Source organism: Colossoma macropomum, unplaced genomic scaffold (genome assembly GCF_904425465.1).
Source record: "Colossoma macropomum unplaced genomic scaffold, Colossoma_macropomum, whole genome shotgun sequence".
Lineage (NCBI taxonomy): Eukaryota > Metazoa > Chordata > Actinopteri > Characiformes > Serrasalmidae > Colossoma > Colossoma macropomum.
Window position 1 is genome coordinate 41,031,937 of NW_023494788.1, and position 14,458 is coordinate 41,046,394.

General features: G+C 38.1%; 1 protein-coding gene across 1 annotated transcript in view; it reads left to right on the forward strand.

Moving 5' to 3' along the window:
* gria3b (glutamate receptor, ionotropic, AMPA 3b) overlaps positions 1-14,458 on the forward strand; it is a 209,632-nt gene that overhangs the window by 166,693 nt on the left and 28,481 nt on the right. The window contains exons 11-12 of the mRNA XM_036569368.1: positions 1,746-2,119; positions 12,315-12,513. Coding sequence (XP_036425261.1) covers positions 1,746-2,119; positions 12,315-12,513 — 573 coding nt within the window. The remainder of the gene's footprint in view (positions 1-1,745; positions 2,120-12,314; positions 12,514-14,458) is intronic.

A 14,458-nucleotide genomic window follows, 5' to 3' on the forward strand; every position in this document is an offset into this window, starting at 1 on the left:
TAGGTGTACAGCTGTATCTTGTCTCTGTAAACAATTCAAGTTTTAAAAATGGAAAAAACACAGTCACCGTGTTCGTCACATCCCAGACAGCAAGCATATATCAGCCCGCTAGTTTAATAAGGTCGGCACCCTACTGACTGTTTGCCACAGCTGGTCCATCCTCTGACCACCCAAATTACTGTCCTGCAAACAAGCTCTAACTAGTTTTCAATCTCCTCAAACAGATTTTAAATGCACAGAGACTTTTATTTTGGAAAATAAACTTTATAAACAACTGAGAGAGAAAAATAATGACTAAGCCTGATATAAAATGATTTTATAGAAAATGTTATTGCTGACGCTGTGCTGGATTAAAATGATCTGCTAAATTAATTTACAAAGTATACTTAAAGAAAGGAAGGAAGGAAAAATAAGTAAACTGGGCTGTAAATGGAAAAATGACCGATGATAAGTGGAATTTCCCTATTATTCTGCTTAACCACCAATGGGCCGCCTGGAAAACGCTGAGCAAAACACCAGTGGACCACCAGCTTTGTCATCAGCGGGCCGACAGTGGTCAGAGATATATTATGCTGAAAATTTCAGAAGCCCTAATTTACATCACCTTCCCGCATCCCTGCTTGTGCTTTTGTTCTTTTATTTAAGTAGAGGTACGTAGAATTAATAAAGTGTGTTCTTAACTAAGCCTCTGTCTTAGAAGTTTGACTATTTGGGAATTATGCTTCAAAACAGTCTTACAAATGGAATAAATGTCTGTCATTTCAGCTTAATGTCAACATTTACTTCATACAACATCTCAAGTCATCTTGCGGTTACTGGCTTTGTTAATAACTACTCAAATATTGCTTACTAAATATGATATTCAATGCTAATGCATGTGGTATGAACTCCTTATGTAGATAGATATCAAATGAAGTCTTCCCGAACTTTCTGTGACCAAAATAAAGCCGAAGCTTCAATTTAGATATTCGGACAAAAAGCACAGTTTCTCATTGGGTGGAACTGGAGATGAGCCAATGTTCTATAAAGCTCAGTCTCCCAAAAGATGCCATGAAAGAATGTATTTGTAGGTGGAGAGTGTTAATGTAGACAGCTATTGTTGCCAGCTAGCGTGACGTCACTGCTTCCATTACTTATCCTTTAAAAATTCAGTCCGAATTCTCCTCTGCCTCTTTTGGGCAGCGGAGGTCAGCATAAGGAGCTTGGCTGAAGCCGCTGAATGGTTTGTGAAGGCTCAGCTGCCATTTATGCGCTCCGCAGTCAAAACCGCTTTTATGCTTTGCACGTCTTTTCCACATGCTCCGAGGCAGTGGATGTCCTCTTTTTTCTCTTTCTTTCCCTTTTTTTGAGAAGGCTGCATCACTGCTGTACTGTACACTTATAATAGGTTTTCCAGTGTTAGGCAAATGCACCCCAGGGCAAAGGCAAATCACTTATTTTGAATCTGAATCTCTTCCCTGCTTTGGTTTTGCTCAACCCACATACCAGAGCCTGTGGAAATACTCCGTGACCCCGTTTTTAGCATTCAAGCTAACACTCCGAGGCCAATTTTTCTGATGAACTCATTCAAAATGAAAAAGGTGATCAAACACCAAGAAGGGATTAATTTCAAGCGTGAACAAAGTCACCGATTTCCATTCACTCCTCATTAAGTAGGCTTTTATTGATATTATGCATGTGTGTTGCCATCCACCAGCCTGAAAACCAGGACGCTAACCAGTGTTGTTGTATGTCCCTTTTCCTAGAGGGCAGATATAGCTGTCGCACCATTGACTATCACGCTGGTCCGAGAGGAAGTGATAGACTTTTCTAAGCCCTTCATGAGCTTGGGCATCTCCATTATGATCAAGAAACCTCAGAAGTCCAAGCCGGGCGTGTTCTCCTTCCTGGACCCCCTGGCTTACGAGATCTGGATGTGCATCGTGTTCGCCTACATTGGTGTCAGCGTGGTGCTGTTCCTCGTGAGCCGCTTCAGCCCCTACGAGTGGCATCTGGACGAGACGGATGAAGCCAAAGACCCCCAGACTCCTCCTGACCCGCCTAATGACTTTGGGATTTTTAACAGCCTGTGGTTCTCTCTGGGGGCCTTCATGCAGCAGGGCTGTGATATCTCACCAAGGTTGGTGGCCTCATCGCTATTCCATTCCCATCCCTCTGCACTTTACGCTCATAAAAGAGCCATCACTCATTCCGCTGTTGGGCTGGACGTTTCAGTGTCTTTGCATTTTTCCTGGTTAAAAGTTGATTGGATTGTTTCAGAGTGCGGGTACGTTGAGTAATTGCAATCCACTTTTAGGAGTTTTGCTATGACATCGTAAAGGATTGCAGTATCTGTGATGCCAAAATCAATGCTCAGTTGGAAACTGCCAACTTTTTGCAGTACATATGAAAATGTATTTCCATTTTTGGTTTGTTTTTTGGCTGTTGAGATGCTTCTAATCCTTCTAAACATCACAGTTATTGGATCACAGATCTGTACTAACACTTCAAGGCCTCAAGGCTCAAGTAAATGACAAAATGAAAAACTACCAACTTTGCAGAAAGTCAAATGTCAAATGTTTTATTTTCTTGTCTATTGATCTGGTGAAGCCAATCATTTGAAATGATGTTTGATATGGTCACGTGGTGCGTTAATGAAATTTATTCTGCAAAAGTTGAGACGCTTGTTGCGAAAGAATTCCAGAAGAGTTGCAGGACGCTTTACATTATGCAACTGAAGTGCATTTTAGCTGCATGTACAATTCATGCAAGTGAAGTTGCATAGCAGTTTTACAGTGTAAAGCCAAGCTAAGAAGTCTCACTTATCACCAGCAAAATCAAGAGCATGATGTAATTCAGTTTGAATATTTCACAGCTCAAAACAGAGAAATTCTGCTATAAGTGCAGATTCTGAGATATTTTTATAAATAGTTGAGTTTTATAAAGAGTTGAAATAGAGTTATTGTTCTGCATACAGTATTTGCTTTGCACAAAAAACATCTTTTACATTTTTGTCATTTTTTCACCATTTTTACCATTTCTGAGAAGCATAGACTCAAATCTGTTGATACAGAATATAGAACATATAAATATAACTATGGAATTATTTATGTAATTACATGTAAATTATTATGTAACATAAATCAGTGGCTAATTCTCGACTTCTAAGAGTTAAAGACGACAATAAAAACAAGAACAACACTGTTTCTCACTCACAAATGCACAACTACTACTATGATTGTTCTTCCTTTAGAAGATTTTAGTATGCTTGTGACAAGTAGCCGCTCATAGGCTGCCTTATTAGGTGGGCACAACAAATGTGTGGGTGGGCCAAATCTTGAATTTCACTCCCGTAGCTGTCAGCTAGTAATTTAACCATAACCATTAAAAAAATGAGATATATAAAATAAAAACATAGAACTGAGATACATAAAATACACAACTTATAGGCAAAAGTATATATCTAAACTCACCTTAAGCAGCAATTATCTTGCTTGCAATTTTTCTCTGTAATTATGGTGGTTATGGGTTCAGATTTATGAGCCACATTCAGAGCTGGATCACCGTTACTGTAGTGATTGCCTTTCTGTAATGTTATCTGCTGTGATTGGTTACTTTTATGCTTTGAACAATCAGTGTAGAAGCTTCCAGTCCATATGCGATGGTGATTGTCTTGGAAAGATTTGTCCAATTTGAAGGTCAAAATGCTCAGCAAGCCTGCTGAATAGAAACCGGTTTAGACTGGTTTATGCTGGTCAAGCTTGTTAACCGGCATACCAGCATCCAAACACATCGCTGCTGTCAGAAGAAAACCTTGTATCTCCATTTTTATGGTTTTTCAGTTTTTGACATGATTTGAAAATGCCTGTTACTCTTTACATTGTGTGTAAATTTAATGATGAATGGACCAAAAGGAATGATCTAAAATGACTTGAAAAAATGTCTGGTTCCATTGACTTACATTAACAGTAAAGTAGGTTTTTTCCTTCTCCTGAAAAGTTACCATTTTGGAGATATGAGGTTTTCTTCCGACAACAAGCTATGCTGATCTATGCTGGTTTTTCTAGCCAGGCTAAATGCCTCATAATTACAGTTACTGCTTAAAAAATTCTGATTGGTCTTGATCAAAAACAGAATTTTGAATATGTCACATATTTTGCAAGTTCATGTTTGTGGTTTGGGCTTTTTTTATCCCTACTACTCATACAGAAAGTCATATTACCAGAAGCTGTTAGTTGAGAGAACGTTCATTCAATGCTTAGGAGCCTCGTTAACACACTCGTTAGTAGTAAGATCCAACATAATGTTGAAACCCTGTACTGATCGATGCCCTTTTCCTTTCACACACACAAGCGCACCCCATCAGCCTGCCGGTTTCATCACTTCTCAGTGTTCTGGAACCTCATCTTTCACAAATTAAACCCTGCATCTCAGCGTTTGGAGTTGTATGAAATACTTTTTGCTCACTGAACTTCTTGGCTTTGGCCTCACACAGTTAATTTAAACTCTGTGGCCTGAAGCTCATCTTCAAACCTCATGTAGAGAGAAAAAACTACACTATTCATGAGTTCAGTTGACTCTGTGCACATGTAACAACAGATTCCGTTCATAAAATGTCAAACTGCTGCTCCAGATGTTTCTAAAACAACCAAGAGATGCTTGCGATTGTGATGTTGGTTTAGCTAACGGCTCACAGATTGTGAGGCACCTCTGAAGCATGAAAGGATTCTTCATGGTTAAAAGTTGATTAGACTGTAGTTCACAGTTTCACATTCATGACAGACTGAATAGCTACGGCAGTCGCTGTAACTGTTGGGCTTTTATGGGCTTCGCAGCCACTTCATTTATTCATCGCTGTTAGTGTTTCCCTCTGCAGTACTTTGCACGCGTCTGAAAAAAAGCTTCACGCTATTCGTAAATACAACAGCAGGAAGCTGATTAATTAGGACTCCATTGTGCTGCAGGTTGTCGTAGATCATTTTGCACATTCCCCCGTATTTCTCATGCGGAGCCTGTTGGAGCTCCGGTCCAAAAACAACACATTGGAAACAAAAGGGTTTATCAATGCGCAAGCTAATGTAGCCAAATCTAATCCTATTAAATAGGGCTACACAACGTGGACAACATAGTAGTACTGTGATTATATTCCTACATATACAATAAAACACACTGGCGGATCAATAATGGGACAGAGAAAAATTGCTCTGCATTATTTTGATCTAAATACTTGACTCTTATTGGTTTACAAGAACTGTGATTTATAAAAACACCCCCAGAAACACTCATTTGGAGCTGTGATTGGTCAAGATACTCAGAGCACACAGTAAAACACTGTGATTGGCCAGAGGGCTCTAGAAGCCTGGACTTCAGGAGTCAAGCACAACATCGATGCTTAGCTTATCACTCGTGAACATAATCACTACTGAGGAGACTGTTTGGTTCAATCATCCCTTCAAAGAGCTCAGTAACACTGAGATTAATAACCGATCACATCGATTTATCAGTCTACTCAGGCTTTAGCAGAGCTCAGTAACGCTGAGATTAATAACTGATCACATCGATTTATCAGTCTACTCAGGCTTTAGCAGAGCTCAGTAACGCTGAGATTAATAACTGATCACATTGATTTATCAGTCTACTCAGGCTTTAGCAGAGCTCAGTAACGCTGAGATTAATAACTGATCATCATATTGATTTATCAGTCTACTCAGGCTTTAGCAAAGCTCAGTAACGCTGAGATTAATAACTGATCATCATATTGATTTATCAGTCTACTCAGGCTTTAGCAGAGCTCAGTAACGCTGAGATTAATAACTGATCACATTGATTTATCGGTCTACTCAGGCTTTAGCAGAGCTCAGTAACACTGAGATTAATAACTGATCATCATATGCTTAGTACATTATTCATCAATTAAAAAGGTCATTTTTGTCATAGTTTATATTAGAGACTCGAGAAACTCTTCAAATGTAATATAACTTACCTACAGTTCAGTTATGTTTTCCCGCACAGCAGCATGTTTTCTACATGTACTACAATGCTTATTTTTAATAGCAGCTCTAACACACCTCAAAACAAAGGAACTTACAATGGAGTCTAGTACAAAATCCATTATAATAAGACAATAAAATAAGCATCAAGAGACTTTAAGCAATTAATGTCCCATTAATGTCTCAGGCAGTGAATGCCTCATTAGTGGTGTGAAAAAGGCAATGCAGTAAACAGTGTATTGTAGAGGAGCACATTATAGCAGGAGTCAAATGAAGTTATTGAGCACAGCGTTGGCAAGAATGACGGAACACTCTTAATGACCGGCTCCAACGGTCAGTGAATTAATGCCACAGTATCACTTTCCAGAAGTGGCCCTCATCTTGGAACACAGCACTTTTGCCGTATAGCTCTGTAGAGCAGAACGATGAACTTCTGGGTCAAAAAGGGAAGCTCTCAAAAATGTAACATAAACAATGACCAAAATTCATCCATGTTGTCAAGAGCTCTGAATATTATAATCTGTTAAAGTGGGGATTATGTTTGATTATTTATATTATACAAATGTTTTAAAGAGAGATACTGACAATATATCCATTTTAGGTAATGACAATCAGCTATATATTGATATATGATGCATAAGCCGATGAGAAGTAATGCTAACATAAAGTGAATACATGGTTGTGTCCTGATGTGGGTGGGGCTGGTTGGTAGATTGACTTTGGGGTTGGTTGGCACATGTGTAATTGTGCCACAAACATATATTATTTACATAATACACTACACCCATACTAAATAATACTACATGACACACCTACTATAGCGTACTGTACTATATCACTGTACACATTAAATTACATTGTAAAACTTGTTCTAACATCTATAACTTTTAGGTTGTTTGCTAATGAGTGAGCCTATTAATAAAGTATTAAATAGCTAAAAGTACGGAAGTCCAGAGAGGCCATGAGCTGTTGCTATAATTGTTATCTAGGGATAACAAGATAAGTAATTCGTTATTTCAAGATAGCAATTTTGTTATCTAAATCTTATTATCTTAAGAAAACAACTTTTGTTATCTATAGATAACAAGATAAGTAACTTTTTATTTCAAGATAACAATTTTGTTATCTAAGTTAATTATCTTGTTATCTCAAAATAACAATCCAGAACATTATAACTACCTCATGGCCTCTCTGGACTTCCATAGAAACTTTTAATTTATTTAAACTTGTATTTCATATTGTATTCACTAAATATAAAATGAAACTCATTATAAACATACAAAACTGTTTATAATGAATTGTAATGTTTTTATATAAGCTAACAAAATAAAAAATAATAATAAATAGTAATGCAGCACAGGCTTTTAAGCCGGAAGTGCCAACCAACTTGAGAACATGGATTTAGTCATGAACACACAAATTCCAGGAAATATTTTCTGCCATTTAAAGTGTCTGTTATTTCAGCGAACATGTTCAGCTTTTATTTGCTGCTAGTTGAGTTATCCTAATGGATGGTATGCATGGGGTCCACTGGAACACCAACCAACCATTTTTACGATACTGACATACAATGCGATGCTCGATAAAGCTGTGGGATATCATGATGCCAATATAAGAAACGATAAATCATTATAAAAATAATTTACCTCTGACTGGATGTGACACGAGTACATATGTTGTATTTTTTTATTTATTATTATTAATTGTTTTGAATGTGTAAACATAAATCTAACTAAACAAAGCTACAAAATTGTACAAAATTACAGAAGCACCATTAACTATTAACAGTTACAGACGTCAACAGCTACTAACATCTGAACTGCAAGCATGTTTTTTGTGCACTGAAAGGCTAGAAACACTCAGCACTACCTCAACAACTACTTCTATAAAGGATACAATAACAAATAAATATATATTTATTTTTATATAGACACACAAGAATGACTAAACATTTTAGCCATTACTGCCTCACACACTTAAAACACAATACTGGGTGTGAGAACAATCCCGATGTTTGATGCATTTTTAAAGGCGTGTAGTTCAGGATGGAGTCATTTTTGAGCTGTGCATGTGTATATTTTGTAATTGACTATTTAGCCTAATGGTTAAGTCATTTTTATCTCCCATATGGGAGAGCAGGGTTCAGTCCCAGCGCAGAGAAACACTTGTCAGGCTTATAACGATAAAAATATGATTTATTGTGCAGCCCTACAGCCAACCCTGCTCTCCCCTATAGTCCTTTGCTTGATCATGGTGTTGTGTTGTTGCCATGTTGGACTGTGTGGCTACAGGGCAGTTTACATTGCTCGACAATGTTGTCAGTACCACTAAAGACCATGTTGACATTTTAATCTCAAATCCAGTGATTACATTGCATCAGTCCATAAAGGTTTGCAGTGCAGCGTGACATTTATGTATTTCACAAGATTGCAAAACTGACAGAAAACTGCAGTCATGCAAGCCCAAAGCCATCAGCTCGTACTTGTAACCTCCACCTGGATACAAGCCCTGTTTGCTTAGTGGAGAAACAGGCAACTAATTGCGCTTCATATGTTCTGCTGTTGGGATTATAATGTCGATGGACAGTAGCCATTCTGATTTTAGTGGGTGCAATTACCAAAAGCTCTTAATCAATAAGCGCTGTTTAATTAATAACCTTAAGAGCCCCACAAAGAACAGAAGCCCAGATTAAAACTGCACTTTGACCCTTGGGCATAATTTTGAGTTTCGCAGACGCTGTCAGATAAACTAAGCACCTTATTCTTCCTTTAACAAAAGCACTTAGCCAGAAATTTGACTGGAAAGAAAATGAAATGTGTCTCGAGTGTTAAATGTTCATACACAATTTCGTTGCATACATATTCTATACATTGTAATGTGTGTATATATGTGTATATATATATATGATGAGAAAAATATATCACATCAGTAATTAAATTATTAAATTAAAGAAATTATTATCCAGAGTGCCTTCTAAAGGATGTCTTGTTACTCATAACTTAACATCTAAAATATTTTTATATTCATCTAAAATAAATAACTTCTGGTCTTATCTAGTTTATGACATTTAAATCCTCTTTGTGCAAGACATTATTGTATATTAATGACATATTATTAATAAATTCATTGTTACTTGGAACAAGTGGCTCCCAACTTAGTATACAGTATATACAGTAGCGTGCAAAAGTCAGAGACCCCCCTACATTTATGTCATTTTCAGTCAAAACAGCTAGTTTTTATTTAGGGTGTCCACTCTTTAGCTATGCAGTCTCGCTTTCAGTTTTTCAAAATAATCTGCCAAGATATTTTTCCACACCTCCAAAGTTCAGTCCTAGAAGTTGGTTGCATTTTCTGCTTCTCATCATTTAGTTACTCCCAAACACATTCAGTGATGTTGAGGTCTGGACTGGGGCGGTCACTTTATTTATTAGAGAACACTAGTAGCTATTTAAGGGCTTTATGACAGCAACACATCCTTTCAGACCCTTAGTGTTGACTTGTCTTCTCAACGCAGAAGGATGGATTTTTTCCAAGAGGAAGAGTGGAGCTTGATTTTACTTAAAGATGAAAGTTTTAAGTACTGTTAATCTGATGGTCACAGTTTTGGTGGTCTCCAGTTTTGTCACTTATTTTTGCTTTGACATCCCCCTTCTTTCTGCAAGTGAATTATCTTATGTCTAATTTCCTCAGAAATCCCTAAATAAGGAAGAATTTTTGACTGGAATCAATTTTGAATGGAAATTAAGTAGATGAATGGTCTCTAATTTTTCACATATCTTAACCAATCTGGGGAATGTGAGTGGTGTTTCTGACTTAAGCAGTTATGGAAACTCTTATTTTTCCTAATATCTTGTAACTTGTGGAATTTGTTAGGTTTGCATAAATTGAATTAGAAATACTCAATTAGTCAATTAGTTGTGGAAGAGTTTTATAATATAAATAGCTCTGTTACCTGAGAACTTCTCTCAAACAGTCCTGTCTGCTTTTGTTGCACAGTAAACCGAAGGTGAGACAGTTCTATCTCCATTTTTGAGTTTTTGACATAATGTGAAAATGCCTGTTTCCCTTTACGTTGTGTATAAATTTCACAATGAATGGACCAAAAGAAAATGACTTGGAAAAAAGTCTGGTTCCATTGATTTACATTAAAATAAAGAAGGTTTTTTCCTTCTTCTGTAAAGTTACCATTTTGGAGATACGAGGTTTACTTCCAACAACAGCGATACGCTCCTCATAGGCTAATCGTGACACGTAGATGGCAGAAAATATATAAGAAAGTATTAACTGGAGCTCATTTAGCATCTTTATGTTCACCAAGCTGTTATGCTATATGCCTGTCCTTCATTCTTACTCGGCTCATAGATTCTACAGCCATTCGTTCCAGCCATATAGCACAATATGAGGTGACTGATTAGCTTTCTTTCTTTATTAACCTCACTAGTCAACATAATAAGGTGGAACAAATACCTGTAGATGCTGCAGGCCACCTCGGACTCAGTTTCATACTTTGTTCAATGTGCTACAACAGCAATTTCCTTGGTGCGAGTTTATCTGAAATGGCTCACTACACCCTATACAGTGCACACAGCATGATTTAATGGCATTTTCATCCTATACAACACACTATATGTCAAACATAGAGCCAGTCTGGATTAAATCATATGTTCTCTTATGACCACAAAAGGTCTAAGAGGGGAAAATGGCTGTTTATTTATTTATTTTTTTACAGTAGTAGCCAATTCCCACCTGTTAGCATAACAATGCTTCCAGCCAGGCAACATAATTGGGCATCTGTAACAAGTACTTACTGATCTTAACAGACTGTATTCGATATTGTTGATCCTGCACATTGTGGAATTTAGTTTACTAAGGACTTATTATTGCCTATGCATATGTTTGTGTGGTCAAAATGGTTGTATGTCATTTGTTAGGTCACATTGTTTACATGTCAAAGTAAACGTGACGACAACATTGTGAAATCACAGTGATTAATGAGAAGAGTATGTTAAACAGCAGAAATAGCCGCTTTTTGCATGACACCAGTGGCGACCCATGATCATTAGAGCTAGGCCTTCAGTTTAAGCCATGAATGTCAAAAAATAAGATATACAATAATGATCATTTCTGCTAGCATCCCTATGGGACTCTAGTAGTTGGTTAGCACTAAGCTAATGGCATTTCGTATGAACATTTTTGGTTCATCTAAAACACATTTCATGTTTTACTTGAAGCTTGTGACAGAGATATTAGCATATATTTTACCCTGTAGCAGTTTCACAGTAACTCAGTGGAGAGGCTGGTATAGAGCTGCCACCGCTGTTTTCCATTTCTAACAACCCATTGATTAGGCTGCCACTCGGATTCACAGTCAGCGAAATATCTAGGACTTCCAGAAGGGTACAGAGACGTTTTTCTCACAAAATTGGTCCTGATTATTGGAAATCAAAACATGATTGGCTGATTCCTCCTTCTATTGAATAGAAATGAACCAAAAATTACCGACATATTTTTGGTTCTCAGAAATCATCAGGTCTTTTCTGAAGACCCAGAAGGCCCTGATGGTTTCCCTCCACTAGACACCAAAGGAATACCATATTGCAACATGTTGATCAAATTTACTGTCAATTTGTTCCACAATGTCATGCTGTAACTAATAAGTCATAGAGATCTAGATGCAAAGATTCTTTTCTAGACTGTGTTCTTACACACTATCAAGCATATGGGGTCATTCCGGGCGTTCTGAAGAGCTGTGAACGATGAGCGAACATCTTTACTGATCACATAGAATATTTTAAAATCCACCCAGCTGTCAGACATGCATCACTCTGACACTGAAATGTCTTCTCCCATAATGATCCGTCATGAGCTTTTTTCATTTGACTTCCTGATCCATTTCTCATGCTCAATCTGTTTGCCTGTTTGGGCTTAACTCGGAGGGCAATCTCAGAACTATGAAATAGTTTGCTATTTTTGGTCTGCATACATTTGTATACAAATGCCAGATATAGTTTAGCATCAGATTTAAGCGGTAAATCTGCATGGATCTGTTTTATAGGACCAGGAACATAAGAATTAAACCAAAACCCTGAAAAATTTAGCACCATTGTTTGTTCCATCTGCTGACATTCATCACTGACTACTACTTCAAACAACCCTTGCTATCTCTAACATCTATCTTCTGAACGTGTACAGTATTTTTATTCATATTCATATTTTTATTCAGTGTATTATTCTTTATTTTTGTAGTATCTTTTCTGTCTCTGTAGAACAGATTCCTCATACTGGACTAATAAGCAATTCTGATTCTGATTTCAATGGCATATTTATGTTATGTGTCTGTTCTAGGTCCTTATCGGGCAGAATAGTGGGAGGTGTCTGGTGGTTCTTCACCCTCATCATCATCTCGTCCTACACGGCTAACCTGGCTGCCTTCCTCACAGTGGAGAGAATGGTCTCGCCTATTGAGAGCGCAGAAGATCTAGCTAAACAAACAGAGATTGCCTATGGAACACTCGACTCAGGCTCCACCAAAGAGTTCTTTAGGGTGAGTTTGCATGCATCTTATATTCCTCCATTGTTTGTCTCCTGAGCTGTAATAATAGGCTTAACCCTAAGTCTAAGGGCATATGTGCAGAGTTAGGAAGAAGCAGAACAGTACGATACAAAAAAGGTGATCTTTTACAGACAGTAATCAGATTAACTGATCATCTTAAAAATATGATTATTACTAGAATGATTACACATGATTGTGAAAACTGAAACAAGTCAGTCTTGCACAGTGTGGCTGATGAGAAGCTCCATCCTTCCATAATGACCACCGGTGCTGATTTTTTTGTCGGTGGTCATCTCTACAACCTAACTGAGTAAACAGTACATACTCAGACAGTAGCAACACGAAATGTACCTTGCATTGTGTAGCTATGTAAAATATGATTTGCACCTTTTACTTTATCGCTGTGCAATTTGTGACTGCAAACAGACATTTGTGTGCTCCCCCTGGTGTGAGTTCATGTTGGGGTTTCCTCCCTTTCAATGATGCAACTTGAATGATAATAGCAGTGACTTGGAGATTTTGTTAAAAAGTTTATTTCCCCAAAGTTAAGTGGGTAGGGGAGCACCTGAAATGTTGAAAATTTTGGTTGTGTGCTGTCCAAAAACACTGGAGCATCTCCAGGCTAATCCTTTGAGTAGTTTATTGACATAGCAGTACATTCCCTTCCACCGCTCACTTCCTCGTTAGTGGGATGCTGCTGTTTCCGCCAGTGGTGTCAATAAGTTCATATTGTCCTTTTTGATGGTGCTGGTCATTAACCGCTGTGGAGTTTTACAGCAGGTGCTGTGTACAACCTTGAGGTAGCTGGGTTTGTCAGTGTGAGGAGGGTAATGGTGAGGAGGCGTCTTCAGAGGTGATAAAGCAGCCTAATCAGAGTCCACAGCTCATCCTTCCACCTGAAGAGGTCAACTCACAAAATATAATTAGTTGCTTTGCCTGGGCCAGCAAATTGGACGTGATGAAAAGAGGCCCCCTAGGGTCAAACAGCACACTTGAAAGACAGGGGAGATGAAGTAAGCAATATGGCTGTGGGCGCAGTGGGACGGCCGTTGCAATTAAGGCTGAAATTAACTATCGGCGATGTTTATACGAGAGGCAAAACTGATTTCGGAGCTACTTTTCAGCGTTAATCAATGCACCTTGTCTTTACACGTACAGTCTATTATAGCGCACTGTATATTAGGACAGTCTGTCGATGCACCATGGCTGCAGTGGAATGGTAATGTTTGTCCTGAGTGGACTTTCTCTCCTTTTAGACATTCAATGTAGATTTTTATCTCATATTTATAAAGTAAAAATAAATATAGTATATATAACAGACCCGGTATCCAGGAGGGGCAATGCCTTCTCAGCTTTGAATTCTTATTTTGTCATGCAAGGTAGCCTACCCCTCAAACTGCACCCAAGGGAATTACATGGCTTTCTCTACTAAGCAAGCTGGTTAGATATACAGCATGATTCAAAAAGATTAATCCGATTTCAAAATGATTTATTTCACTTGTAAATCATTACAGATCAATGCAGTGAACTGTAAATGGTTTAAATGAGCATAAAGTTTATTATGTAATTGTACAAGGTCTCAGTCTGAACCTCCTCCAGCTGTACAGACAACATCAACACCATAGTCAAACTCATCCCATACTGGATTGAGCATGTCGGGTGTCGCTGCACTCACGGCTCTTTCAGTGCGATTTCGGAGATCATCCAGTGTTGTGGAACCAACGCCGAACGCTCTGAGCTGTTGGAGCTTCACTGCCCACGAAAATCACACTGCACAGTTATGACAGATTCACTCTTATTGAAGTGGAGAACACAGAATGCAGACCGAAGGGAGCCATCTTCCGCTGACAGTCAGAAACTCTATGACCCCCTCTTTCAATTGGTATGTGATTGGTTCCTAGGCGCCTCACGGTTGTACAAATATGGTGCTTTAAAT